The 27,844-nt window shown below is 49.2% G+C and overlaps 1 protein-coding gene across 1 annotated transcript in view; it reads left to right on the plus strand.

The window, feature by feature from the left end:
* Positions 1-27,844, plus strand: part of LOC140393968 (uncharacterized) — a 505,220-nt gene that overhangs the window by 302,498 nt on the left and 174,878 nt on the right. The window contains exon 44 of the mRNA XM_072480674.1: positions 16,315-16,396. Within this exon, the coding sequence (XP_072336775.1) occupies positions 16,315-16,396 (82 nt within the window). The remainder of the gene's footprint in view (positions 1-16,314; positions 16,397-27,844) is intronic.

The following is a 27,844-nucleotide window of genomic DNA, read 5'->3' on the forward strand; positions in this document are numbered from 1 at the left end:
TACAATCAGTCAGTGATTGGGACATAGGGCCTACATAGCCGGCATCACACCAGCAATGAAATTCACATAACCCATTACTCAATTGTGTGGTAGGCAGAACTTCTGTTTGGCTTGAGGGCAGCATCCTGTTAGTGATTAATATCACTCGGGTTGCTACTGCATAGGAGCAGTGTGAAATGGCTAACTTCACCTGTTGCTCAAATGTTCGAGTGGTAGACTGGCCACTTTTCAGGATGAAAATGACATCCTTCGGCCCATTCATGAGTTTGTGTAATATCCAGTGAACAATGACGTGATCAGGGTAGCCATTGCTCTGCAGGATATCTTTGATACGCTGCTGTTTCAGCACTGAGCTTGCACGGTGAGCAAACGGTTCAGGCCCTCTTTATAAGGTTGTCGATAAGGCCATTTTTATAGTGCGTAGAGCCGTAGGAATTCCAAAGTGTGTATTGACCTGTGTAGTTGGCCTGGCAGTATGCGGTATTAGAGAACTCTCTGGTAGGTTACTCAACAAGCAAGTTGAGGGAAACAAGCTAATTTGGTTGCTCTGTTTCCAAAGTGAATTTGAGCGCAGGATTGAGGCCATTATGGTGTGGAAGGAAATTCTTAAATGCAGCTGTGGATTCAAATAAAGCAAACATAACCTCAACATATTGCACAGATACAAGGGATCGGAGGTTAGGGGTCATTCCATCATAGACACGTTTCTCGTCAAAAACAATAAAGATGTTTGTGAGAGCTATGCTTAGAGGGGATCCCATGGCAACATAATCTATTTGGGCAGACATAGTCTTGTTCAAACTGAACTCAACTACACGAGTTTCTGAGTTTATAAGTTCAATGAATATAGATTCAGACAATGATTTAGAATGGTTTCTAGAATGCCATTAAAAAGTGATGCAGTGCAAATGTCTATGGCTTCCTTGAGTGGTGCATTGGTGAAGAGACTTGCAAAGACGAATGAGCACATGGACTCATCATTGCTATTGATATGTAAATCCCGTATGGCCTTCGCAAAGACAAAGGAATCCTTCACCATTTATGTGGAAAGCTTGCTCAGAATGCAACTGTTTTGGGGCGGCATGGTGGCACAGTGGTTAGCACTGCTGTCTACAGCGCCGAGGACCCAGGTTCGATCCCGGCCCCGGGTTATGGTCCGTGTGGAGTTTGCACATTCACGCTCACAACCCAAAGATGTGCAGGTTAGGTGGATTGGCCATGCTAATTGCCCCTTAATTGGAAAAAAAAAAGAATTCAACCATTTTGCAATTCATGTTGTGCAGAACCAGTCATAGATAAGGTAGGGTGTGAGGAAACATCACTTTTGTGTGTCTTGTGCAGCCCATACATAAATGGATACATTAAACCGTGAGGACGGATCCTCTCATATACACCACCAGGCAGCTTGTAACTGTTGCACAAGTGTTTTTGTAACATGACAGTTAACTATTCCCTGGTGCATTCTCCACAGTAACACCTCTCCCGATCAGAGTCCACTTGTCAAACGATCAGCACTCGCTGGTCCTGCAGTATGAATTGCTATTTCTTTCTCAATTGGCATTCTTGCGAAACTGTTCTGATGAGTGTGTTACGACACCCTGGGCTAGTGCGCGGTCAATTCCAACCCTGTGTGTTGCAACACAAGTGAATTAACCAATAATTCTTAGAAAAATTACCCGAAGTCTTTGGCCCGTTGCTGCCCAGTAATTACAGTCACCAGGTTTGTAAATGTAAACACAATTACTATTTATTTACAACAAGAACAATAATGACATATTCAGCAAAAAACAACTGGTTAACATATCTAATTCCTAATACATTAACTTGTCTCCACCTTCTACACACAAGACAGACAAACATAGAAGGGTGGAAAAGGGTAAGAATCAAGTAAAAAGAAAAAGAATCTGTGTAGGTAGCGTTGAGGAATCGCAAAGGTAAAAAGACGATGATGGGAGTTATGTACAGTCACCCTAGCAGTATTTATGATGTGGGGCAGAAAATAAATCCGGAGATAGAAAAGGCATTACAATAATAATGGGAGATTTCAATATACATATGGACTGGGAACATTAGGTTAGTAGTGGATCCCAAGAAAAGGAATGTGGAATGTCTATCAGATGATGTTTTGGAGCAGCTTGCGACAGAGCCCACTAGGGAACAGGCAATTCTGGATTTGGTGATGTGTAATGAGGCAGACTTGATTAGGGAACTGAAGGTGAAGGAACCCTTAGGAAGCAGTGACCACAATATGATAGAAATTACCCTGCAGTTTGAGAGGGAGAAGCTCGAATCAAATGTAATGGTGTTACAATTAAATAAAGGTAATTATAAAGACATGAGGGAGGAGCTGGTCAGAGTTGAATGGAACGGGAGCCTAGCAGGGAAGACATTGGAACAGCAATGGCAGGGTTTTTGGGGGTTATTCGCACAACAGAAATTAATTCTAAGGAAGAGGGAGCAGGCTAAGGGGAGGACGAGGCATCCATGGCTGACGAGGGAAGTCAAGGACAGCATAAAAGCAAAAGAAAAAGCCTACAAGTCCTACAAGGTGGCGAGGATTAGTGGGAAGCCAGAGGAATAGGAAGCCTTTAAAACTGAGCAAAGGACACCTAAAAAAGAAATAAGGGGGGAAGAAGATGAAATATGAATGTAAGCTAGTTAGTAATATAAAATATTGCAAGAGTTTTTTTCAATATATGAAAGATAAGGGAGAGGCAAGAATAGACTGGAAATGAGGCTGGAGAAGTAGTGATAGGAAACAAAGAAATAGCAGAGGAACTGAATAGTTACTTTGCATCAGTCTTCATGGTGGAATGCACCAGTGGGATACCAGACCTCCAGGAGAACCAGGTGATAGAGGGGAGTGCAGTGGCCATCACTAAGGGGAAGGTTCTGGGGAAACTGAAAGGCCTGAAGGTGGATAAGTCACCTGGACCGGATGGACTACAGCCCAGGGTTCTAAAAGAGATAGCTGAGGAGATTGCAGAGGCATTGGTGGTAATCTTTCAGGAATCACTGGAGGCAGGAAGGGTCCCAGAGGACTGGAAAGTGGCTAATGTAACACCCCTGTTTAAAATGGGAGGGAGGCAGAAGACGGGAAATTATAGGCTGGTTAGCCTGACTTTGCTCATTGGTAAGATTTTAGAGTCCATGATTAAAGATGAGATCGCGGTGTACTTGGAAGTGCAGATAAAATAGCACGGCTTCATCAAGAGGAGGACATGTCTGCCAACTGGCAATCATTCAAGCAGAAATTTCAACTATACGTGGATGCATCCGACCTCAATGGTGCGACCGATGGGCGGAAGATAGCTCTTCTACTCACCATTGCGGGTGACCATGCGATAGAAGTCTTCAACTCCTTTCACTTTTCCGAAGGGCAGGACGAAACAAAGTACCAAACCATCCTGGACAAATTCGACAGCCACTGAGAGGTAGACACCAACAAAATCTTCGAGCGCTACATCTTCAAGCAGAAGGTGCAAGGTAAAGACGAATCCTTCACCTCCTATCTAACTAACCTTAGACTGCTAGCGCAATCCTGCAACTTTGGTGATATCACTGACTGCATGATCAGAGACCAAATCGTTTTTGGAGTCCACTCTGATCCTCTGCGAGTGCAATTGTTGAAAATCAAGCACATGACCCTGCCAGTCGCGATTGAAACGTGTACTGTGCATGAGCACTCTAAAAATCGCTATTCACAGTACAAAACGGCAGACAGTGTAAAACAAGCCTTCCACGAGGTGGAGTGTGTTCAGGCCATCTCCCGGATGCAGCGCCTCCACATTGACGAAAGCGGCCATTTCTCGCGCTCTTCCCGGGGCCCGACGCATGCACAATGCGATCGGGAACATGAAACGGCCGAAAACCGCACTGCGCAGGTCCAGACGTCTGAGAACCGCACCGCGCATGCGCAACGATGCACTGATGTCATGATGTGTGCGAACTGTAGCACGGCCATTTAAAAAAAAAATTGCCCTGCAAGAGGCAAACATTGTTTAAACTGTGGGAAACCAAACTGCTATGCAGCCCTGTGCAGATCTGCACCACCAGTCAGGAGCCAGCGCTCCCAATTCCGACAGCGGCACATCAGAAGTGTGCAACACCGAATGCATGACTCTGATCCAGGCAGTGCGACGGATCCAGATGATGAATACCTGGACAACACTTACCGAGTGGGCATTATTATGAAGTGCGAATACGCCACACCGGGCACATCGCAAGTCCAGTCAATCCTGGCCGTGTATTCCGAGGACGAATGGCATGCAGTGATGAAGGTCAACCACTGCCCCATCCTGTTCAAACTGGACACAGGTGCCTCCGCCAACCTGATTCCACAGGTGGACTTCAAGAGAATCAAGAAGCCCCCCACAATCCTTCCAGCTGCCTGCAAACTCCTGGACTACAATGGAAACGCAATCAAGGCACTGGGGTCCTGCCATCTGCAGGTGTCCAGCTGACACATACAAGCAGCTTACGCCTTGAGATTGTTAAACCAGACAGGGTGTCTCTGCTAGGTGCGCACGCCTGCAGGCAACTGAACCTCATTCAAAGGGTCTACACCATAACGCCGTCCCATTCGGATCTTCAGGCCAGCATCGACAACATACTAACCCAGTACCCAGATGTATTTCGCGGGATAGGCACGCTGCCGTACGAGTACAAGATTCCACTGCGGCCTGATGCCAAGCCAGTGGTCCACGCACCACGACGAGTCCCTGCTCCACTGAGGGAGCGACTGAAAGCAGAGCTCACGAGTCTACAACAAAAAGGCAGAATCTCCAAGGTCACTGAACCAACCGACTGGGTCAGCTCGATGGTGTGCGTAAAGAAGCCTTTTGGGGACCTAGGCATCTGCATTGACCCCAAGGATCTAAACAAAAACATTATGCGGGAACATTACCCCATCCCGAAGAGGGAAGAAATCACGAGTGAGATGGCACACGCACGCCTCTTCACAAAACTGGATGCATCCCAAGGATTTTGGCAAATCCAACTTGAAGAATCCAGCAGAAGGCTCTGCACCTTCAACACGCCTTTTGGCAGATTCTTCTAGAACCTAATGCCATTTGGCATCATCTCGGCATCAGAGATATTCCATCGCATCATGGAACAGATGATGGAGGGAATAGAAGGGGTTTGTGTCTATGTTGACAAAATCATAATCTGGTCCACAACCCCAGAGGGACATGTGTCGTGACTCAAGAAAGTATTCTGACGTATACATGAACATGGCCTCAAGCTAAACAGGTCCAAGTGCTGTTTTGGGACATCCACGCTGAAGTTCCTGGGCGATCAGATTTCGCGACACGGTGTGCGCCCGGACACAGACAAAATTAAAGCCATCGAGGCAATGAAAGTCCCCGAGGACACGAGGCAGTTCTGCGCTTCCTGGGATTGGTCAATTTCCTTAGCAAGTTCATCCCGAATTTGGCCACACACACCATGGCCCTACACAACCTGGTGAAAAAAATCAACTGCCTTTGAGTGGAAGGCGGAGCACCGAACAGAGTGACTGGAGCTGAAAGCCAAGCTCACCACTGCACCCTGTCCTTGCATTCTTTGACCCAGACCGAGAGACCAAGATATCCACAGATGCGAGTCAGGATGGCATTGGGGTGGTGTTGCTTCAAAGAGACGACACGTCATCCTGGGTACCAGTAGCATACGCGTCACGGGCAATGACACCCACTGAGACCAGATATGCGCAGATTGAGAAGGAGTGTTTAGGTCTTCTCACCGGCATCCTCAAATTTCATGATTATGTCTACAGCTTGCCAACATTTACTGTTGAGACGGATCATAGGCCTCTGGTCCACATCATCCAAAACGACATGACGCCTCGTTTGCAGAGAATTCTGCTCAAACTCTGGAGGTATGATTTCAATTTGGTGTACATACCTGGCAAGGAGCTCATCATCGCCGATGCATTGTCCCGCTCCGTCAACTCACCCAGTGAACCACTGGAGATCATCCAGCACATTGAATTGCAGGTACAGCTGTGTGCAAGCACTCTCTCGGCAACAGATGAGAAGATCGTTCTCATCCGAGAAGAGACGGCCAAAGACCCCCTGTTGCAGCGAGTCATCCACAACCTCAGCAATGGGTGGCAGAAAGGGCAATGCCCTCAAGTCTACAATGTCAAGGACGACCTGCCGCTGATCGATGGCATCCTGCTCAAGCTGGACAGGGTAGTCATCCTGCTATGTCTCCAGAGCATGGTGCTGCGGCAGATTCATGAGGGACACCTGGGCGTAGAAAAGTGCAGACGCAGGGCCCGGCAAGCTGTCTACTGGCCCGGCATCAACCAGGACATCACGGACATGGTCCTGAACTGCGAAACCTGTCAGAGGTTCCAACCAGCGCAGAGCAAGGAGACGCTCCAACCACATGACCGAGAGACCTCTCCGTGGTCCAAGGTTGGCATTGACCTATTCCACGCGAATGGTCGCGACTGTATCTTAATCATCGATTACTTTTTGAACTATCCTGAGGTGCTGAAGCTGCCAGGCCTCACCTCACGGACCGTCATCAAAGCGCGTAAAGAGACATTCTCACAGCATGGCATCCCGAACACCATCATGAGCGACAATGGCCCTTGCTTCCACAGTCGAGAATGGTCTATGTTTGCCAAGAGCTACAATTTCAGGCATGTCACCTCCAGTCCGCACTATCCGCAGTCCAATGGCAAAGTCGAAAAGTGGGTGCACATCGTTAAGCAGCTCATCCGCAAGGCCTCGGACCCCGCTTCCCACGTACACCTTGCACTACTTGTGTACCGAGCAACGCCCTTGTCCACTGGCATGTCGCATTTGTAAGGGGAACAGGGTGCTGCAGAAGATGCAGCAGCTTCGCGACAGCCAGAAGCAAGGCTATAACGCACATGCCACCGATCTGGACGTGCTATTCCCGGCAGACACGGTCAGGATCAAGATACCGGATGGTGGGTGGTCTGCTCCGGCTGTCGTTGTTCGACAGGCCTCGCCCAGATCCTATGTCATACGTATGGCTGATGGCTCCATTGTGCGATGGAATCGAAGGACACTGCGAAAAGTTGCTTGCCCACAACCACTTTCTCCTCCATTTCCACATGTTGAATTGCCACCTCCAGACACCTCGAACCACGAGGCCACCAGTCGTGCCTCTCACTTGCCTGTCAAGACACCGCCATCCCCTCCACCACCTCTCCGGCGGTCGACGAGGATCAGACGCAAGCCTCAGAGACTGGACCTATGAGCATTTGTTTAGTTTGTTCTGTTCTGTATTCCTCAGTCAGTCACATTAGACAGACACATTCACATGTATATAACATCTACAGAAAAAAAAGGGGAGATGTCATGATATGCAAACATGCAACCAGTGAACACTCAGAATAGGACACAACCAATCGGCAGTCAGGACACTCAGAGGTGGCATCACCACAAGGGGGCATGACATAAACACTATAAAAGGAATGAGGCTCTCACACCCTGCCTCTTTCCACAGTCAGACATCTGGAGAGTTAGACAGGATTGATCAGCAGCATCACACCCCAGCACGTGGCTTAAAGCAAGCTGGAACAGTTAGACTGAGTTACTACAGTTAGATTAGCAGAGAGTCGAACTCATTTGAGAACTGTGTTAATAGTTCAATAAACATGTTGAACTCATTTCAGAGTCTGGAGCATCCTTTAGTTAAGACTGCATCAAGAAGCAGCCTGTGTTATCCGAAGCAGCATAACACAACAGGGGTGTCTTATTGAAACTTATAGAATACTGAGAGGCCTGGATAGAGTGGACATGGAGAGGATGTTTCCACTTGTAAGAAAAACGAGAACCAGAGGCCTCAGACTGAAGGAATGATCCTTTAAAACAGAGATGAGGAGAAATTTTTGCAGCCAGAGGGTGGTGAATCTGTGGAACTGTTTGCCACAGATAGGTTCTCGACTAATAAGGGGATCAGACGTTATGGGGAGAAGGCAGGAGAATGTGTATGAGAAAAATATCAGCCATGATTGAATGGCGGAGCTGACCCGATGGGCCGAGTGGCCTAATTCTGCTCCTATGTCTTATTATCTTATGGTCTAATTAAAGATACACGCTGCTTGCCTTAAAGACACATGTCCAATAATCATCCATGGATCAAAAATAATCATGGCAAAATAAAAGAAAAGAGAAATAAGGGAATATATAGGGAGCACCCTTACAAATGCAACAAAATAATCTTCAATACCATGTCTCTTTATTCAGTAATAGTCAAGTTCTGTACGACCAAAATGATTAGAATTATTTGAAGAAGTAACAAGCGAGGTACCTGTGGATGTAATGTACTTGGGTTTCGAAAAGGCATTTGATAAGTTGTGCGCTACATTGAAGGTGACTACACAGAATAGGAGGAAACATGTCAGCATGGATAGAGGATTGGTTAGCTAACACGAAGCAGAGAGTAGGGATAAATGGGTCTTTTATGGATTGTCAAGCTGTAAATACTGCAGTGCCACAGGGATCAGTGCTGGAGTCTCTACTATTTACAATTTATATTAATGACACGGATGAGGGAACTGAATGTATGATATCTAAAATTGCCAATGACACCAAGATTGGTGGGAAAGTAAGTTGTTAAGGTGAGGTAGAGTCTGCAGAGAGATATAAATTTGGCAGATGGAGTACAATGTGAAAAAATGGGAATTTGTCCACTTTGTCAAGAAGAATGGAAAATCAGTATATCATTTAAATGGAGAAAGATTGCAGAAATCTGACGGATCTGGGTGTCCTAGTACATGAACCACAAATAAGTTAATCTGCAGGTTCAGCAAGTGATTAGTAAGACAAATAGGATGTTGGTGTTTATCACAAAGAGAATGTATTATAAAAGTGGGAATGTTTTACTGCAGCTGTACATGGCATTGGTGAGGCCACATCTGGAATACTGTGTGTAGTTTTTGTCTCATTTGAATAAGGATACAATAGTGTTAGAAGCAATTCAGAAAAGGTTCACTAAACTCATTCTTGGGATGAAGGTCTTGGGCAGGAGTCTCCGTCTCCCCGCACCCATTTTCTGTGGGCACCCCTAAGCCATTGGGAAATCCTCAGGCGTGGGTGCTGATGTGTTGGGTGTTCTGGATCACAAGCAGGTCACCAACACTAGAAGTGGTGCAACTCTATTTTATTATAAGGTTAACTATATTAACATACTTGAACTGTGGATAAATGCAATACCAGCTTTAACTGTTGACCCTTGCCTAGTCCTAACCAGGTGATGCACAAAGCACATGGTGAATGTCTGTGTTGCAGGCTGTGAGCTCTGTGCTCCTAGCTGGCTGCTACTAGAATGAGCGGGAACTCTCCTGTCCCCTGTCTTTATAGTGCGTGTGCTCTCACTGGTGATTGGCTGCGGTGTTGTGTATGCTGATTGGTCCCACTGCATTTCCATCAGTGTGTGTGTGTGTCTGGTGTATATTATGACATCCCCCCTTTTATATGTAGAACATGTGCCTGCGTGACAATAAGTATCGTGTAGTGAATGTACCTGACTATGTGTATGCATGTTATTTACATGACTATGTACATGAGGCCAATCTATTTATACGGGAAGGTGCCTGGTGCAGAGAAATAGGGTGTCACACCAACAACGAAATGAACATTATATACAAACTACTGGAACGATGAAACAGGATAACAGAACAGATCAAAGAGTCCAACATCGTAAAACTCATAAGTCAAGTCTCTGAGGTGGGCGATGAATTCTGGTTGACCGCCTCAAGGGTGGGTCAGGAGCCACCGGCTGAGGAACGGGCTGGACCACGGCAGAGTGAGGTGGATGCAGAGTATTTGGAATCTCCACATAGTCCAGGTTGGGGACAACAGGAGGGCGTGGCATCGGTGGAGGATCACGTGGCGAGCGTGAAACGAGACGAAGGGCACGCCGATTGCGGCGGCGAATGGAACAATCTGTCAGACGAACCAGGAACGAGCGGGGAGACACCTGCCGAAGAACCACAGCAGTTGCAGACCAGCCACCCCCTGGAAGATGGATGCAGACGTTGTCATCCGGCGCCAGAGCAGGGAGATCAGTCGCCGGCGCGACATGCGCTGCTTTATGTTGTGCACGAGACTGTTGCATCCGCTGAAGGACTGGAACGTGGTCGAGGTCTGGGACGTAAATGGACGGCACCGTGGTCCTGAGGGTGCGACCCATGAGCAGCTGGGCTGGCCCGTGGAGACTGAGGCCGACCGATAGGCCAGCAAGGCGAGGTAGAAGTCGGATCCTGCATCGGCAGCCTTGCAGAGGAGCCGTTTGACGATGTGGACGCCCTTTTCCGCTTTGTCATTGGATTGGGGGTGCAGGGGACTGGATGTCACATGCACAAAGTTGGACCTGCTGGCAAAGTTGGACCATTCCTGGCTCGCGAAGCAGGGGTAATTGTCCGACATCACAGTGAATGGGATGCCGTGATGAGCCAAGGTCTCCTTGCAGGCACGGATGACCGCCGATGATGTGATGTCGTGCAGACGTACGACCTCCGGGTAGTTCGAAAAATAGTCGACAATCAGAACATAGTCCCAGCCGAGTGCATGGAACAGGTCAACGCCTACCTTAGACCAAGGGGACGTGACCAACTCATGGGACTGTAGGGTCTCACGTGGTTGGGCCGGCTGGAACGGCTGACAGGTGGGGCAGTTGAGCACTGTGTTGGCGATGTCCTCATTGATGCCGGGCCAGTACACAGCCTCTTGGGCCCTCCGTTGACACTTCTCCATGCCAAGATGGCCCTCGTGTAACTGTTCCAAAACGAGCTGGTGCATGCTGTGTGGGATCACGATGCGATCCAGCTTCAGAAGGACACCATTGACTACTGCCAGATCGCCTCTGATGTTGTAGAACTGCGGGCATTGGCCCTTGAGCCACCCGTCCGTCATGTGGCGCATGACACGCTGTAGTAGGGGGTCAGCTGCAGTCTCGCGGCCAATATGGATAAGGCGTTCATCCGTGGCTGGCAGATGAGAGGCCGTGAAGGCCACATGGGCGTCAATCTGGCAGACGAACCCCTCTGGGTCACACGGGGTGTTGACTGCCCTGGACAGAGCGTCGGCTATGATCAGGTCCTTGCCCGGGGTGCATAGGAGCTGGAAATCTTACCGCCGGAGTTTAAGCAGAATGCGCTGGAGGCGAGGGGTCATATCATTCAGGTCTTTTTGTATAATGTTGACCAGCGGGCGATGGTCGGTCTCGACAGTGAATTGGGGGAGGCCGTACACGTAATCATGAAATTTGTCGACCCCAGTCAACAGGCCCAGGCACTCCTTTTCGATCTGCGCGTAGCGCTGTTCAGTGGGGTCATGGCACGTGACGCATATGCAACAGGGGCCCATGATGAGGCCTCATCGCGTTGCAGGAGCACCGCCCCAATGCCGGATTGGCTGGCGTCCATTGAAATGTTTGTTTCCTTCGTGGGATCAAAAAATGCCAAAACCGGGGCCGTGGTAAGCTTGGTCTTAAGCTCCTCCCATTCGCGCTCGTGGGCGGGAAGCCATTGGAAGTCTGTTGTCTTCCTGACCAGGTTCCGGAGAGCTGTGGTATGGGAGGCGAGGTTGGGGTGAACTTCCCCAGGATGTTGACCATGCCCAAAAATCGGAGGACCGCCTTCTTATCCGCTGGCTTCTGCATGGCCGTGATGGCTGCCACCTTGTCCGCATCCGGCCGCACACCGAACCGGGAGATGTGGTCCCCTAGGAACTTGAGTTCCGTCTGGCCGAAGGAACATTTGGCTCTGTTGAGGCGAAGGCCTTGGTCCCGTATTCGTTTGAAAACGCGCTGGAGGCGACTGATATGCTCCTGCGGGGTGGTGGACCAAATGATGATGTCGTCAACATAGACGCGCGCACCCTCAATGCCCTCCATCATTTGCTCCATGATCCGGTGGAATAATTCTGATGCCGATATAATCCCAAACGGCATCCTGTTGTAGCAGTATCTGCCAAACGGGGTATTAAAGGTTCACAGCTTTCTGCTGGACCTGTCTTGTTGAATTTGCCAGAATCCTTTCGAGGCGTCAGTTTGGTGAAGATGTTGGCCCGAGCCATCTCGCACGTGAGCTCCTCGCGCTTGGGGATAGGGTAATGCTCCCTCATTATGTTGCGATTCAGATCCTTTGGGTCAATGCAGATCCGGAGCTCGCCGGAAGGCTTCTTTACGCACACCATGGAACTGACCCAGTCGGTTGGTTCCGTCACTCTGGAGAGCACTCCTTGGTCCTGGAGGTCCTGCAGCAGCTGCTTGAGGTGGTCCTTGAGGGTTGCTGGGACTCTGTGAGGTGCATGAACCACAGGTGTGGTGCCTTGTTTGAGCAGGATTTTGTAAGTGTATGGAAGCGTGCCCATGCCTTCGAAAACGTCGCGGTGCTGGTCGATGATGGCATTGAGTTGCGCCCTGAAGTCCGCATCCTGGAAGGCAGACGTGTCCTCTGGAGAGAGAGAGAGTGTACTCGTTGAACGAGGTTTAGGAGTTTGCATGCCTGTGCGCCTAGCAGAGAGTCCTTCGAGGAGCCCACGATCTCGAAGGGAAGGATGGCTTTTCACGAGTTGTGCGTCACTTCGAGTTGGCACGAACCGATAGCAGGAATGACGTTGCCATTGTAGTCCACTAGTTGGCAGGTCGACGGAAGAATGGTTGATTTAACCCCAAGGGTCTGAAAGTCTGACCACGCTAGGAGATTAGCGGAAGCACCAGTGTCCAGGCGGAATCGTATCTGGGATCGGGTGACCGTCAGGGTGGCACACCACTCGTCGTCTGGATCAATGCTGTGCACCGACAGCGGCTGGTGGTTTTGATTCGGGGACAGCCTGTTCTTTGTTATAACAGCGACTCGAAAAGGCTCCCTGGGGTCCTCGGTGTTACTGATCTGCGGGAAGTCGGAATCAGACTCGGTGAACGTGGGTTGAATTGCCCGAACGTTCCTGCGAGGCTGGCTGAAGCGATGTGAATTGGCAGGCTGAGCTGCTCGACAGCAGGCAGCATAGTGGCCAAGTCTGCCACATCGTAGGCATGGTTGCGATTTTGCAGGACATTGCCGCTTTAAATGGGCGGAGCCACAGTTGTCGCACGTCGTGACGTCAGTACGCTCGTTGCGCCACTGCGCATGCGCGGTGTGGTCCTGCGTGGTGCGCACCTGCACAGCACGTTCCTCCACGTCACTGTCCCCTCGTTTGGCGCGTACAAGTGCGGGAGGCCGTGAAAAGCACGCAAAATGGCCGCCCTCATCTAGGCTGCAGCCTTGGAGGTGTTCAGTTGTTTGGACCCGTTCCGCCTCGTGGGGACCTTGCCGCGCCGTTTCAGCCGCCTGTATGTGGGAGTACCGGCTGGTGGCATTTTCATGCAGGACACAGGTCTCGATGGCAGTCGCTAGGGTGAGTTGCTTAATTTTGAGGAGCTGAGGACGCAGGGGGTCCGACAGAACACCAAATACGATCTGGTCGCGTATCATGGAGTTGGAGGTGGGCCCGTAGCCGCAGGACTGCGCAAGAATGCGGAGGTGTGTTAAAAAGGATTAGAAAGGCTCGTCCTTACCCTGCAAACGCTGCTAGAACAGGTATCTTTCGAAGCTTTCATTGACCTCTATGCTGAAGTGGGTATCGAATTTGAGGAGAACTGTCTTGTACTTTGTCTTGTCCTCATCGTCTGCGAATGTGAGGGAGTTGAAGATGTGGTTGGCCGGCCGTGGAGAGGAGCAGAGCAATCTTCCTGGTGCCCGAGGCGTTCTCCCTGTCCGTGGCTTCGAGGCAGAGCTGGAAGCGCTGTTTAAAAATCTTCCAATTGACTCCGAGATTGCTGGCGATGCGGAGCGGCGGCGGCGGGTTGATGTTCTCCATACTTCAGGATGCCGGAATGCTGATTAGTTGCAGGTGGGTCTCAGAAATGATCGTATGCAACCACTCCTTGTACCTTGATGTGTTGGGTGTTCTGGATCACAAGCAGGTCACCAACACTAGAAGTGGTGCAACTCTATTTTATTATAAGGTTAACTATATTAACATACTTGAACTGTGGATAAATGCAATACCAGCTTTAACTGTTGACCCTTGCCTAGTCCTAACCAGGTGATGCACTCAGCACATGGTGAATGTCTTGATGCAGGCTGTGAGCTCTGTGCTCCTAGCTGGCTGCTACTAGAATGAGCGGGAACTCTCCTGTCCCCTGTCTTTATAGTGCGTGTGCTCTCACTGGTGATTGGCTGCGGTGTTGTGTATGCTGATTGGTCCCACTGCATGTCCATCAATGTGTGTGTGTGTGTCTGCACCATAATATACTGGTGTATATTATGACAGGTGCCCTGCTGGCACATCGGAGAATCTCTCCAGCGGAGATTCTTGCCTCTTTTCTTACAAGGAAAGGTTGAATAGATTGGGCCTACACCCATTGGAGTTAGGAGACTAAAACACACAAGGGAACTTGATAGAGCAGATACTGGGAGGATGTTTCCACTTTTGCGAGGGAATAGAACCAGGGGACATAGTTTAAGAGTAAGGGGTCACCATTTTGAGACTCAAATGAGGAGGATTTGTTTCTCCATGGGTCGTGAGTCTTTGGAATTTTCTTCCCCAGAGTCACAGGTGAAGAGGGGCAGATGGGAAAGTGGAGTTAAGATCACAATCGGCTCAGCGTTGGTCTTATTGAATAGTAGAGCAGGCTCGAAGTGCTGAATGGTCGAATTCCTATGTTCCTACACAGGGGCACCCCAAGGTGGCAGCCTGCAGGCAAAGATGAAAAAAAGAAAAACTCAGGATTTACATAGATCCTATTACAACCACTGGATTTTACAAAGAGTTTTACAGCCAATCAAATACTTTCCAATGTCAGTCATATCATAGGGTGGTATAGCACAGCAGGAAACAATTCAGTCCATCTAATCTGCCCTGGCTCTTTCGGAGAGCAATAAAGAGAGCCCCACTCTCCCTCCGTCTCCCCATATCCTGCGTTTTGCCAATTACCTTTTGAAGATTATGACTGAATTTTTTCTTTAAAATAGAATTCCTATAGTGCAGAAGGATGTTATTGGCCCATCGAGTCCACACCGACCCTCTGAAAGAGTACTCTACCGAGATTCACTCCCCCACCCGATCCCCATAACCCACCTAATCTATACATACTTGGTCACTGAGGGGCAATTTAAAATGGCCGATCCATCTAACCTGCATACCTTTGGATTGTGGAAGTAAAATGGAGCACCCAGAGGAAACCCACGCAGACACGGGGAGAACATGCAAACTCCACGCAGTCACCCAATTCCGGAATTGAACCCGGGTCTCTGGTGCTGTGAGGCAGCAATATTAACCACAATGCCACCGTGCCTCCCCTCTTGATTTATTTACCAAAACCCTTTATTATTTGAAATGCCTCCAGCAAATCTCCCTCGTGTGAGGGCGGTAACTGTAAATTCCATGATTCTATGTTTCCTTCCATTTGTGAAAGAGAAGAATTTCAGCTTTTCCAGGCTCACCACGGAACTAGAAATTTCAAACAAAGTCCATAATAGTCAATCCATGGAGAGCAAGTTCTTACAAACTGCACTTTTGGTAATGGTGTTGTGGTACTGTTGGATGAGGGGCAAATCTTGTCCAAGGCACTGGGAGAGTCCCCTTGCTTTTCCTCAAAATTGTGCACAGGGGCCTTCAACATCCCCCTGAGAGGGGAGTGGGGACCTGGTTGCATTGTCTCAGCTGGACCTCCCTCAGTGCTGCACTGGACAGCCACGTTTATGCTCCCTTGTCTCTGGAGTGGGACACAAATCCATAAATCTTTGGCTCAGTAAGTATGCAAGCTCGACGTTAAGAGCGACACAGTGCACCTATAAAAACGTAGAAGGCCCAAGAATGTAAGTTAAATAGTATTTAATAAACCAACTTAAAGTAAAAGCCACAACGCAGCTTACAGTTCCAAGGTCCCAACCTGGACTGCTGATCACCACGGTGCGGCATTGAAAGGCAAATTTACAGCCCCAGCTGGGCAGGCCTCCGGCCAATAGCAGGGGAGCTTGTATCCCATGGGCTGTACAGGAAGATTAATTGAGATGTTCCCGTGGGTCTCTTGAGGGTTATTCGAGCACCAGTGGTGTGACATCAGCTCCGTGTTGGGGTGCACAGTCACGTTACTGGAGTGCTCCAGGGCTGAGCTGCACCAGAACTGAGACATGTCCTTAACACTGGAAATGCTGGAGCAGACAGACTAGCGACAGACAGGCCCTATTATGAAGGAGGTGTTCCTCACAGATAATTGTGCAAACACACTAACCCCTCTCTCACTGCACACAGCTGATGTCTTCCTCCATTTCTGCAGGGATAGACTTCCGAGTGAAGACACTGACCGTGGACAACAGTCACATTGCTCTCCAGCTGTGGGACACAGCCGGACAGGAACGGTGAGTGGCAGTCGCTGAAATGAGGCTGAGGTGATTGGGCATTCATTCAACGGGCAATGTCCAAGGGTCATGACATTAGCAAAAAACCAAATCAGTGACTCTCTGGGTCAGTGTGTTAATGGGGACAGTAACTCTAGGGGTCAGTGTCTTAATGGGGACAGTAACTCTAGGGGTCAGTGTGGTAATGGGGACAGGAACTCACGGGGTCAGTGTGGTAATGGGGACAGTAACTCTAGGTGTCAGTGTGTTAATGGGGACAGTAACTCTAGGGGTCGGTGTGTTAATGGGGACAGTAACTCACGGGGTCAGTGTGGTAATGGGGACAGTAACTCTAGGGGTCAGTGTGTTAATGGGGACAGTAACTCTAGGGGTCAGTGTGTTAATGGGGACAGTAACTCACGAGGTCAGTGTGTTAATGGAGACAGTAACTCTAGGGGTCAGTGTGGTAATGGGGACAGTAGATCTAGGTGTCAGTGTGTTAATGGGGACAGTAACTCTAGGCTTCAGTGTATTAATGGGGACAGTAACTCACGGGGTCAGTGTGTTAATGGGGACAGTAACTCTCGGGGTCAGTGTGTTAATGGGGACAGTAACTCTAGGGGTCAGTGTGTTAATGGGGACAGTAACACTAGGTGTCAGTGTGTTAATGGGGACAGTAACTCTCGGGGTCAGTGTGGTAATGGGGACAGTACCTCTATGGGTCAGTGTGTTAATGGGGACAGTAACACTAGGTGTCAGTGTGTTAATGGGGACAGTAACTCTCGGGGTCAGTGTGGTAATGGGGACAATAACTCTCGGGGTCAGTGTGTTAATGGGGACAGTAACTCTAGGGGTCAGTGTGTTAATGGGGACAGTAACTCTAGGGGTCAGTGTGGTAATGGGGACAGTAACTCTAGGGGTCAGTGTGGTAATGGGGACAGTAACTCTAGGGGTCAGTGTGTTAATGGGGACAGTAACTCTAGGGGTCAGTGTGTTAATGGGGACAGTAACTCTAGGTGTCAGTGTGTTAATGGGGATAATAACTCTAGGGGTCAGTGTGTTAATGGGGACAGTAACTCTAGGGGCCAGTGTGTTAATGGGGACAGTAACTCTAGGGGTCAGTGTGTTAATGGGGACAGTAACTCTAGGGGTCAGTGTGTTAATGGGGACAGTAACTCCAGGGGTCAGTGTGGTAATGGGGACAGTAACTCTAGGTGTCAGTGTGGTAAAGGGAAAAGAAACTCTAGGGGTCAGTGTGTTAATGGGGACAGTAACTCTAGGGGTCAGTGTGTTAATGGGGACAGTAACTCTCGGGATCAGTGTGTTAATGGGACAGTAACTCTCTGGGTCAGTGTGTTAATGGGGACATTATCTCTCGGGGTCAGTGTGGTAATGGGGACAGTAACTCTCGGGGTCAGTGTGTTAATGGGACAGTAACTCTCGGGGTCAGTGTGTTAATGGGACAGTAACTCTCGGGGTCAGTGTGGTAATGGGGACAGTAACTCTAGGGGTCAGTGTGTTAATGGGGACAGTGACTCTCGGGCTCAGTGTCGTAATGGGGACAGTAACTCTAGGTGTCAGTGTGTTAATGGGGACAGTAACTCTAGGTGTCAGTGTGTTAATGGCGACAGTAACTCTAGGTGTCAGTGTGTTAATGGGGGGCAGTAACTCTAGGTGTCTGTGCGTTAATGGGACAGTAACTCTCGGGGTCAGTGTGTTAATGGGGACAGTAACTCTCGAGCTCAGTGTGTTAATGGGGACAGTAACTCTCGGGGTCATTGTGTTAATGGGGACAGTAACTCTAGGGGTCAGTGTGTTAATCGGGACAGTAACTCTAGGTGTCAGTGTGTTAATGGGGACAGTAACTCTCGGGGTCCGTGTGTTAATGGGACAGTAACTCTAGGTGTCAGTGTGTTAATGGGGGACAGTAACTCTAGGTGTCAGTGTGTTAATGGGGAACAGTAACTCTGGGTCAGTGTTTTAATGGGGTCACTAACTCTAGGGGTCAGTGTGTTAATGGGGACAGTAACTCTAGGGGTCAGTGTGTTAATGGGGACAGTAACTCTCGGGGTCAGTGTGGTAATGGGGACAGTAACTCTCGGGGTCAGTGTGTTAATGGGGACAGTAACTCTAGGGGTCAGTGTGTTAATGGGGACAGTAACTCTAGGTGTCAGTGTGTTAATGGGGACAGTAACTCTAGGGGTCAGTGTGTTAATGGGGACAGTAACTCTAGGGGTCAGTGTGTTAATGGGGACAGTAACTCTAGGGGTCAGTGCGTTAATGGGGACAGTAACTCTTGGGGTCGGTGTGTTAATGGGGACAGTAACTCTAGGGGTCAGTGTGTTAATGGGGACAGTAACTCTAGGGGTCGATGTGTTAATGGGGACAGTAACTCTAGGGGTCAGTGTGTTAATGGGGACAGTTACTCTAGGTATCAGTGTGTTAATGGGGACAGTAACTCTAGGGGTCAGTGTGTTAATGGGGACAGTACCTCTAGGGGTCAGTGTGTTAATGGGGACAGTAACTCGAGGAGTCAGTGTGTTAATGGGGACAGTAACTCTCGGGGTCAATGTGTTAATGGGGACAGTAACTCTAGGGGTCAGTGTGTTAATGGGGACAGTAACTCACGGGGTCAGTGTGTTAATGGGGAAAGTAACTCTCGGGGTCAGTGTGTTAATGGGGGACAGTAACTCTAGGGGTCAGTGTGTTAATGGGGACAGTAACTCTAGGGGCCAGTGTGTTAATGGGGACAGTAACTCTCGGGGTCAGTGTGTTAATGGGGACAGTAACTCTCGGGGTCAGTGTGTTAATGGGGACAGTAACTCCAGGGGTCAGTGTGGTAATGGGGACAGTAACTCTAGGTGTCAGTGTGGTAAAGGGAAAAGAAACTCTAGGGGTCAGTGTGTTAATGGGGACAGTAACTCTAGGGGTCAGTGTGTTAATGGGGACAGTAACTCTCGGGGTCAGTGTGTTAATGGGACAGTAACTCTCTGGGTCAGTGTGTTAATGGGGACATTATCTCTCGGGGTCAGTGTGGTAATGGGGACAGTAACTCTCGGGGTCAGTGTGTTAATGGGACAGTAACTCTCAGTGTGTTAATGGGACAGTAACTCTCGGGGTCAGTGTGTTAATGGGGACAGTAACTCTCGGGCTCAGTGTGTTAATGGGGACAGTAACTCTCGGGGTCAGTGTGTTAATGGGGACAGTAACTCTCGGGCTCAGTGTGGTAATGGGGACAGTAACTCTCGGGGTCAGTGTGTTAATGGGGACAGTAACTCTCGGGCTCAGTGTGTTAATGGGGACATTAACTCTAGGTGTCAGTGTGTTAATGGGACAGTAACTCTCGGGGTCAGTGTGTTAATGGGACAGTAACTCTCGGGGTCAGTGTGTTGATGGGGACAGTAGCTCTAGGTGTCAGTGTGTTAATGGGGACAGTAACTCTAGGGGTCCGTGTGTTAATGGGGGACAGTAACTCTAGGTGTCAGTGTGTTAATGGGGGACAGTAACTCTCGGTGTCAGTGTGTTAATGGGGAACAGTAACTCTGGGTCAGTATTTTAATGGGGTCAGTAACTCTAGGGGTCAGTGTGTTAATGGGGACAGTAACTCTAGGGGTCAGTGTGTTAATGGGGACAGTAACTCTAGGGGTCAGTGTGGTAATGGGGACAGTAACTCTCGGGGTCAGTGTGGTAATGGGGACAGTAACTCTCGGGGTCAGTGTGTTAATGGGGACAGTAACTCTAGGGGTCGGTGTGTTAATGGGGACAGTAACTCTAGGGGTCAGTGTGTTAATGGGGACAGTAACTCTAGGGGTCGGTGTGTCAATGGGGACAGTAACTCTATGGGTCAGTGTGTTAATGGGGACAGTAACTCTAGGTATCAGTGTGTTAGTGGGGACAGTAACTCTAGGCGTCAGTGTGTTAATGGGGACAGTAACTCTAGGGGTCAGTGTGTTAATGGGGACAGTAACTCTAGGGGTCAGTGTGTTAATGGGGACAGTAACTCTAGGAGTCAGTGTGTTAATGGGGACAGTAACTCTCGGGGTCAGTGTGTTAATGGGGACAGTAACTCGAGGGGTCAGTGTGTTAATGGGGACAGTAACTCATGGGGTCAGTGTGTTAATGGGGAAAGTAACTCTCGGGGTCAGTGTGTTAATGGGGGACAGTAACTCAAGGGGTCAGTGTGTTAATGAGGACAGTAACTCTCGGGGTCAGTGTGTTAATGGGGACAGTAACTCCAGGGATCAGTGTGTTCATGGGGACAGTAACTCTAGGTGTCAGTGTGGTAAAGGGAAAAGTAACTCTAGGGGTAGGTGTGTTAATGGGGACAGTAACTCTAGGGGTCAGTGTGTTAATGGGGACAGTAACTCACGGGGTCAGTGTGTTAATGGGGAAAGTAACTCTCGGGGTCAGTGTGTTAATGGGGGACAGTAACTCTAGGGGTCAGTGTGTTAATGGGGACAGTAACTCTAGGGGCCAGTGTGTTAATGGGGACAGTAACTCTAGGGGTCAGTGTGTTAATGGGGACAGTAACTCTCGAGCTCAGTGTGTTAATGGGGACAGTAACTCTCGGGGTCATTGTGTTAATGGGGACAGTAACTCTAGGGGTCAGTGTGTTAATCGGGACAGTAACTCTAGGTGTCAGTGTGTTAATGGGGACAGTAACTCTAGGGGTCAGTGTGTTAATGGGGACAGTAACTCTTGGGGTCAGTGTGGTAATGGGGACTGTAACTCTCGGGGTCAGTGTGGTAATGGGGACAGTAACTCTCGGGGTCAGTGTGTTAATGGGGACAGTAACTCTAGGGGTCAGTGTGTTAATGGGGACAGTAACTCTAGGTGTCAGTGTGTTAATGGGGACAGTAACTCTAGGAGTCAGTGTGTTAATGGGGACAGTAACTCTAGGGGTCAGTGTGTTAATGGGGACAGTAACTCTAGGGGTCAGTGCGTTAATGGGGACAGTAACTCTAGGGGTCGGTGTGTTAATGGGGACAGTAACTCTAGGGGTCAGTGTGTTAATGGGGACAGTAACTCTAGGGGTCGATGTGTTAATGGGGACAGTAACTCTAGGGGTCAGTGTGTTAATGGGGACAGTAACTCTAGGTATCAGTGTGTTAATGGGGACAGTAACTCTAGGGGTCAGTGTGTTAATGGGGACAGTACCTCTAGGGGTCAGTGTGTTAATGGGGACAGTAACTCGAGGAGTCAGTGTGTTAATGGGGACAGTAACTCTCGGGGTCAATGTGTTAATGGGGACAGTAACTCTAGGGGTCAGTGTGTTAATGGGGACAGTAACTCACGGGGTCAGTGCGTTAATGGGGAAAGTAACTCTCGGGGTCAGTGTGTTAATGGGGGACAGTAACTCTAGGGGTCAGTGTGTTAATGGGGACAGTAACTCTAGGGGCCAGTGTGTTAATGGGGACAGTAACTCTCGGGGTCAGTGTGTTAATGGGGACAGTAACTCTCGGGGTCAGTGTGTTAATGGGGACAGTAACTCCAGGGGTCAGTGTGGTAATGGGGACAGTAACTCTAGGTGTCAGTGTGGTAAAGGGAAAAGAAACTCTAGGGGTCAGTGTGTTAATGGGGACAGTAACTCTCGGGGTCAGTGTGTTAATGGGACAGTAACTCTCTGGGTCAGTGTGTTAATGGGGACATTATCTCTCGGGGTCAGTGTGGTAATGGGGACAGTAACTCTCGGGGTCAGTGTGTTAATGGGACAGTAACTCTCAGTGTGTTAATGGGACAGTAACTCTCGGGGTCAGTGTGTTAATGGGGACAGTAACTCTCGGGCTCAGTGTGTTAATGGGGACAGTAACTCTCGGGGTCAGTGTGTTAATGGGGACAGTAACTCTCGGGCTCAGTGTGGTAATGGGGACAGTAACTCTCGGGGTCAGTGTGTTACTGGGGACAGTAACTCTCGGGCTCAGTGTGTTAATGGGGACATTAACTCTAGGTGTCAGTGTGTTAATGGGTCAGTAACTCTCGGGGTCAGTGTGTTAATGGGACAGTAACTCTCGGGGTCAGTGTGTTGATGGGGACAGTAGCTCTAGGTGTCAGTGTGTTAATGGGGACAGTAACTCTAGGGGTCCGTGTGTTAATGGGGGACAGTAACTCTAGGTGTCAGTGTGTTAATGGGGGACAGTAACTCTCGGTGTCAGTGTGTTAATGGGGAACAGTAACTCTGGGTCAGTATTTTAATGGGGTCAGTAACTCTAGGGGTCAGTGTGTTAATGGGGACAGTAACTCTAGGGGTCAGTGTGTTAATGGGGACAGTAACTCTAGGGGTCAGTGTGGTAATGGGGACAGTAACTCTCGGGGTCAGTGTGGTAATGGGGACAGTAACTCTCGGGGTCAGTGTGTTAATGGGGACAGTAACTCTAGGGGTCGGTGTGTTAATGGGGACAGTAACTCTAGGGGTCAGTGTGTTAATGGGGACAGTAACTCTAGGGGTCGGTGTGTCAATGGGGACAGTAACTCTATGGGTCAGTGTGTTAATGGGGACAGTAACTCTAGGTATCAGTGTGTTAGTGGGGACAGTAACTCTAGGCGTCAGTGTGTTAATGGGGACAGTAACTCTAGGGGTCAGTGTGTTAATGGGGACAGTAACTCTAGGGGTCAGTGTGTTAATGGGGACAGTAACTCTAGGAGTCAGTGTGTTAATGGGGACAGTAACTCTCGGGGTCAGTGTGTTAATGGGGACAGTAACTCTAGGGGTCAGTGTGTTAATGGGGACAGTAACTCATGGGGTCAGTGTGTTAATGGGGAAAGTAACTCTCGGGGTCAGTGTGTTAATGGGGGACAGTAACTCAAGGGGTCAGTGTGTTAATGGGGACAGTAACTCTTGGGGTCAGTGTGTTAATGGGGACAGTAACTCCAGGGATCAGTGTGTTCATGGGGACAGTAACTCTAGGTGTCAGTGTGGTAAAGGGAAAAGTAACTCTAGGGGTAGGTGTGTTAATGGGGACAGTAACTCTAGGGGTCAGTGTGTTAATGGGGACAGTAACTCACGGGGTCAGTGTGTTAATGGGGAAAGTAACTCTCGGGGTCAGTGTGTTAATGGGGGACAGTAACTCTAGGGGTCAGTGTGTTAATGGGGACAGTAACTCTAGGGGCCAGTGTGTTAATGGGGACAGTAACTCTAGGGGTCAGTGTGTTAATGGGGACAGTAACTCTCGGGGTCAGTGTGTTAATGGGGACAGTAACTCCAGGGGTTAGTGTGGTAATGGGGACAGTAACTCTAGGTGTCAGTGTAGTAAAGGGAAAAGAAACTCTAGGGGTCAGTGTGTTAATGGGGACAGTAACTCTAGGGGTCAGTGTGTTAATGGGGACAGTAACTCTCGGGGTCAGTGTGTTAATGGGACAGTAACTCTCTGGGTCAGTGTGTTAATGGGGTCATTATCTCTCGGGATCAGTGTGGTAATGGGGACAGTAACTCTCGGGGTCAGTGTGTTAATGGGACAGTAACTCTCGGGGTCAGTTTGTTAATGGGACAGTAACTCTCGGGGTCAGTGTGGTAATGGGGACAGTAACTCGAGGGGTCAGTGTGTTAATGGGGACAGTGACTCTCGGGGTCAGTGTGGTAATGGGGACAGTAACTCTAGGTGTCAGTGTGTTAATGGGGACAGTAACTCTAGGTGTCAGTGTGTTAATGGGGACAGTAACTCTAGGTGTCAGTGTGTTAATGGGGGGCAGTAACTCTAGGTGTCTGTGCGTTAATGGGACAGTAACTCTCGGGGTCAGTGTGTTAATGGGGACAGTAAATCTCGAGCTCAGTGTTTTAATGGGGACAGTAACTCTCGGGGTCATTGTGTTAATGGGGACAGTAACTCTCGGGGTCAGTGTGTTAATGGGGACAGTAACTCTCGGGGTCAGTGTGTTAATGGGGACAGTAACTCTCGGGCTCAGTGTGTTAATGTGGACAGTAACTCTAGGGGTCAGTGTGTTAATGGGGACAGTAACTCTAGGTGGGTGTGTTAATGGGACAGTAACTCTCGGGGTCAGTGTGTTCATGGGGACAGTAACTCTCGGGGTCAGTGTGTTAATGGGGGACAGTAACTCTCGGGGTCAGTGTGTTAATGGGAACAGTAACTCTCGGTGTCAGTGTGTTAATGGGGACAGTAACTCTAGGGGTCAGTGTGGTAATTGGGACAGTAACTCTAGGGGTCAGTGTGTTAATGGGGACAGTAACTCTAGGGGTCAGTGTGGTAATTCGGACAGTAACTCTAGGGGTCAGTGTGTTAATGGGGACAGTAACTCTAGGGGTCAGTGTGGTAAAGGGGACAGTAACTCTCGGGGTCAGTGTGTTAATGGGGACAGTAACTCTAGGGGTCAGTGTGTTAATGGGGACAGTAACTCTCGGGGTCAGTGTGTTAATTGGGACAGTAACTCTAGTGGTCAGTGTGTTAATGGGGACAGTATCTCTCGGGGTCAATGTGTTAATTCGGACAGTAACTCTCCTGGTCAGTGTGTTATTGGGGACAGTAACTCTTGGGGTCAGTGTGTTAATGGGACAGTAACTCTCGGGGTCAGTGTGGTAATGGGGACAGTAACTCTCCTGGTCAGTGTGTTAATGGGGACAGTAACTCTCGGGGTCAGTGTGTTAATGGGACAGTAACTCTCGGGGTCAGTGTGTTAATGGGGACAGTAACTCTAGGCGTCAGTGTGTTAATGGGGACAGTAACTCTAGGGGTCAGTGTGTTAATGGGGACAGTAACTCTAGGGGTCAGTGTGTTAATGGGGACAGTAACTCTAGGAGTCAGTGTGTTAATGGGGACAGTAACTCTCGGGGTCAGTGTGTTAATGGGGACAGTAACTCTAGGGGTCAGTGTGTTAATGGGGACAGTAACTCACGGGGTCAGTGTGTTAATGGGGAAAGTAACTCTCGGGGTCAGTGTGTTAATGGGGGACAGTAACTCTAGGGGTCAGTGTGTTAATGGGGACAGTAACTCTAGGGGCCAGTGTGTTAATGGGGACAGTAACTCAAGGGGTCAGTGTGTTAATGGGGACAGTAACTCTCGGCGTCAGTGTGTTAATGGGGACAGTAACTCCAGGGATCAGTGTGTTCATGGGGACAGTAACTCTAGGTGTCAGTGTGGTAAAGGGAAAAGTAACTCTAGGGGTAGGTGTGTTAATGGGGACAGTAACTCTAGGGGTCAGTGTGTTAATGGGGACAGTAACTCACGGGGTCAGTGTGTTAATGGGGAAAGTAACTCTCGGGGTCAGTGTGTTAATGGGGGACAGTAACTCTAGGGGTCAGTGTGTTAATGGGGACAGTAACTCTAGGGGCCAGTGTGTTAATGGGGACAGTAACTCTAGGGGCCAGTGTGTTAATGGGGACAGTAACTCTCGGGGTCAGTGTGTTAATGGGGACAGTAACTCCAGGGGTCAGTGTGGTAATGGGGACAGTAACTCTAGGTGTCAGTGTAGTAAAAGGAAAAGAAACTCTAGGGGTTAGTGTGTTAATGGGGACAGTAACTCTAGGGGTCAGTGTGTTAATGGGGACAGTAACTCTCGGGGTCAGTGTGTTAATGGGACAGTAACTCTCTGGGTCAGTGTGTTAATGGGGTCATTATCTCTCGGGGTCAATGTGGTCATGGGGACAGTAACTCTCGGGGTCAGTGTGTTAATGGGACAGTAACTCTCGGGGTCAGTGTGTTAATGGGACAGTAACTCTCGGGGTCAGTGTGGTAATGGGGACAGTAACTCTAGGGGTCAGTGTGTTAATGGGGACAGTGACTCTAGGGGTCAGTGTGGTAATGGGGACAGTAACTCTAGGTGTCATTGTGTTAATGGGGACAGTAACTCTAGGTGTCAGTGTGTTAATGGGGACAGTAACTCTAGGTGTCAGTGTGTTAATGGGGGGCAGTAACTCTAGGTGTCTGTGCGTTAATGGGACAGTAACTCTCGGGGTCAGTGTGTTAATGGGGACAGTAAATCTCGAGCTCAGTGTTTTAATGGGGACAGTAACTCTCGGGGTCATTGTGTTAATGGGGACAGTAACTCTCGGGGTCAGTGTGTTAATGGGGACAGTAACTCTCGGGGTCAGTGTGTTAATGGGGACAGTAACTCTCGGGCTCAGTGTGTTAATGTGGACAGTAACTCTAGGGGTCAGTGTGTTAATGGGGACAGTAACTCTAGGTGGGTGTGTTAATGGGACAGTAACTCTCGGGGTCAGTGTGTTCATGGGGACAGTAACTCTAGGGGTCAGTCTGTTAAAGGGGGACAGTAACTCTCGGGGTCAGTGTGTTAATGGGAACAGTAACTCTCGGTGTCAGTGTGTTAATGGGGACAGTAACTCTAGGGGTCAGTGTGGTAATTGGGACAGTAACTCTTGGGGTCAGTGTGTTAATGGGGACAGTAACTCTAGGGGTCAGTGTGGTAATTCGGACAGTAACTCTTGGGGTCAGTGTGTTAATGGGGACAGTAACTCTAGGGGTCAGTGTGGTAAAGGGGACAGTAACTCTCGGGGTCAGTGTGTTAATGGGGACAGTAACTCTAGGGGTCAGTGTGTTAATGGGGACAGTAACACTCTGGGTCAGTGTGTTAATTGGGACAGTAACTCTAGTGGTCAGTGTGTTAATGGGGACAGTATCTCTCGGGGTCAATGTGTTAATTGGGACAGTAACTCTCCTGGTCAGTGTGTTAATGGGGACAGTAACTCTCGGGGTCAGTGTGTTAATGGGACAGTAACTCTCGGGGTCAGTGTGGTAATGGGGACAGTAACTCTCGGGGTCAGTATGTTAATGGGACAGTAACTCTCGGGGTCAGTGTGTTAATGGGGACAGTAACTCTTGGGGTCAGTGTGGTAATGGGGACAGTAACTCTCGGGGTCAGTGTGGTAATGGGGACAGTAACTCTCGCGGTCAGTGTGTAAATGGGACAGTAACTCTCGGGGTCAGTGTGTTAATGGGGACAGTGACTATCGTGGTCAGTGTGGTAATGGGGACAGTAACACTCGGGGTCAGTGTGGTAATGGGGACAGTAACTCTCGGGGTCAGTGTGTTAATGGGACAGTAACTCTCAGTGTGTTAATGGGACAGTAACTCCCGGGGTCAGTGTGTTAATGGGGACAGTAACTCTCGGGCTCAGTGTGTTAATGGGGACAGTAACTCTCGGGGTCAGTGTGTTAATGGGGACAGTAACTCTCGGGCTCAGTGTGGTAATGGGGACAGTAACTCTCGGGGTCAGTGTGTTAATGGGGACAGTAACTCTCGGGCTCAGTGTGTTAATGGGGACAGTAACTCTAGGGGTCAGTGTGTTAATGGGGACAGTAACTCTCGGTGTCAGTGTGTTAATGGGGACAGTAACTCTAGGGGTCAGTGTGTTAATGGGGACAGTAACTCTAGGGGTCAGTGTGTTATTGGGGACAGTAACTCTAGGGGTCAGTGTGTTAATGGGGACAGTAACTCTAGGGGTCGGTGTGTTAATGGGGACAGTAACTCTAGGGGTCAGTGTGTTAATGGGGACAGTAACTCT

The sequence above is a fragment of the Scyliorhinus torazame genome, chromosome 17 (assembly GCF_047496885.1).
Source record: "Scyliorhinus torazame isolate Kashiwa2021f chromosome 17, sScyTor2.1, whole genome shotgun sequence".
NCBI classification, from domain to species: Eukaryota; Metazoa; Chordata; class Chondrichthyes; order Carcharhiniformes; family Scyliorhinidae; genus Scyliorhinus; species Scyliorhinus torazame.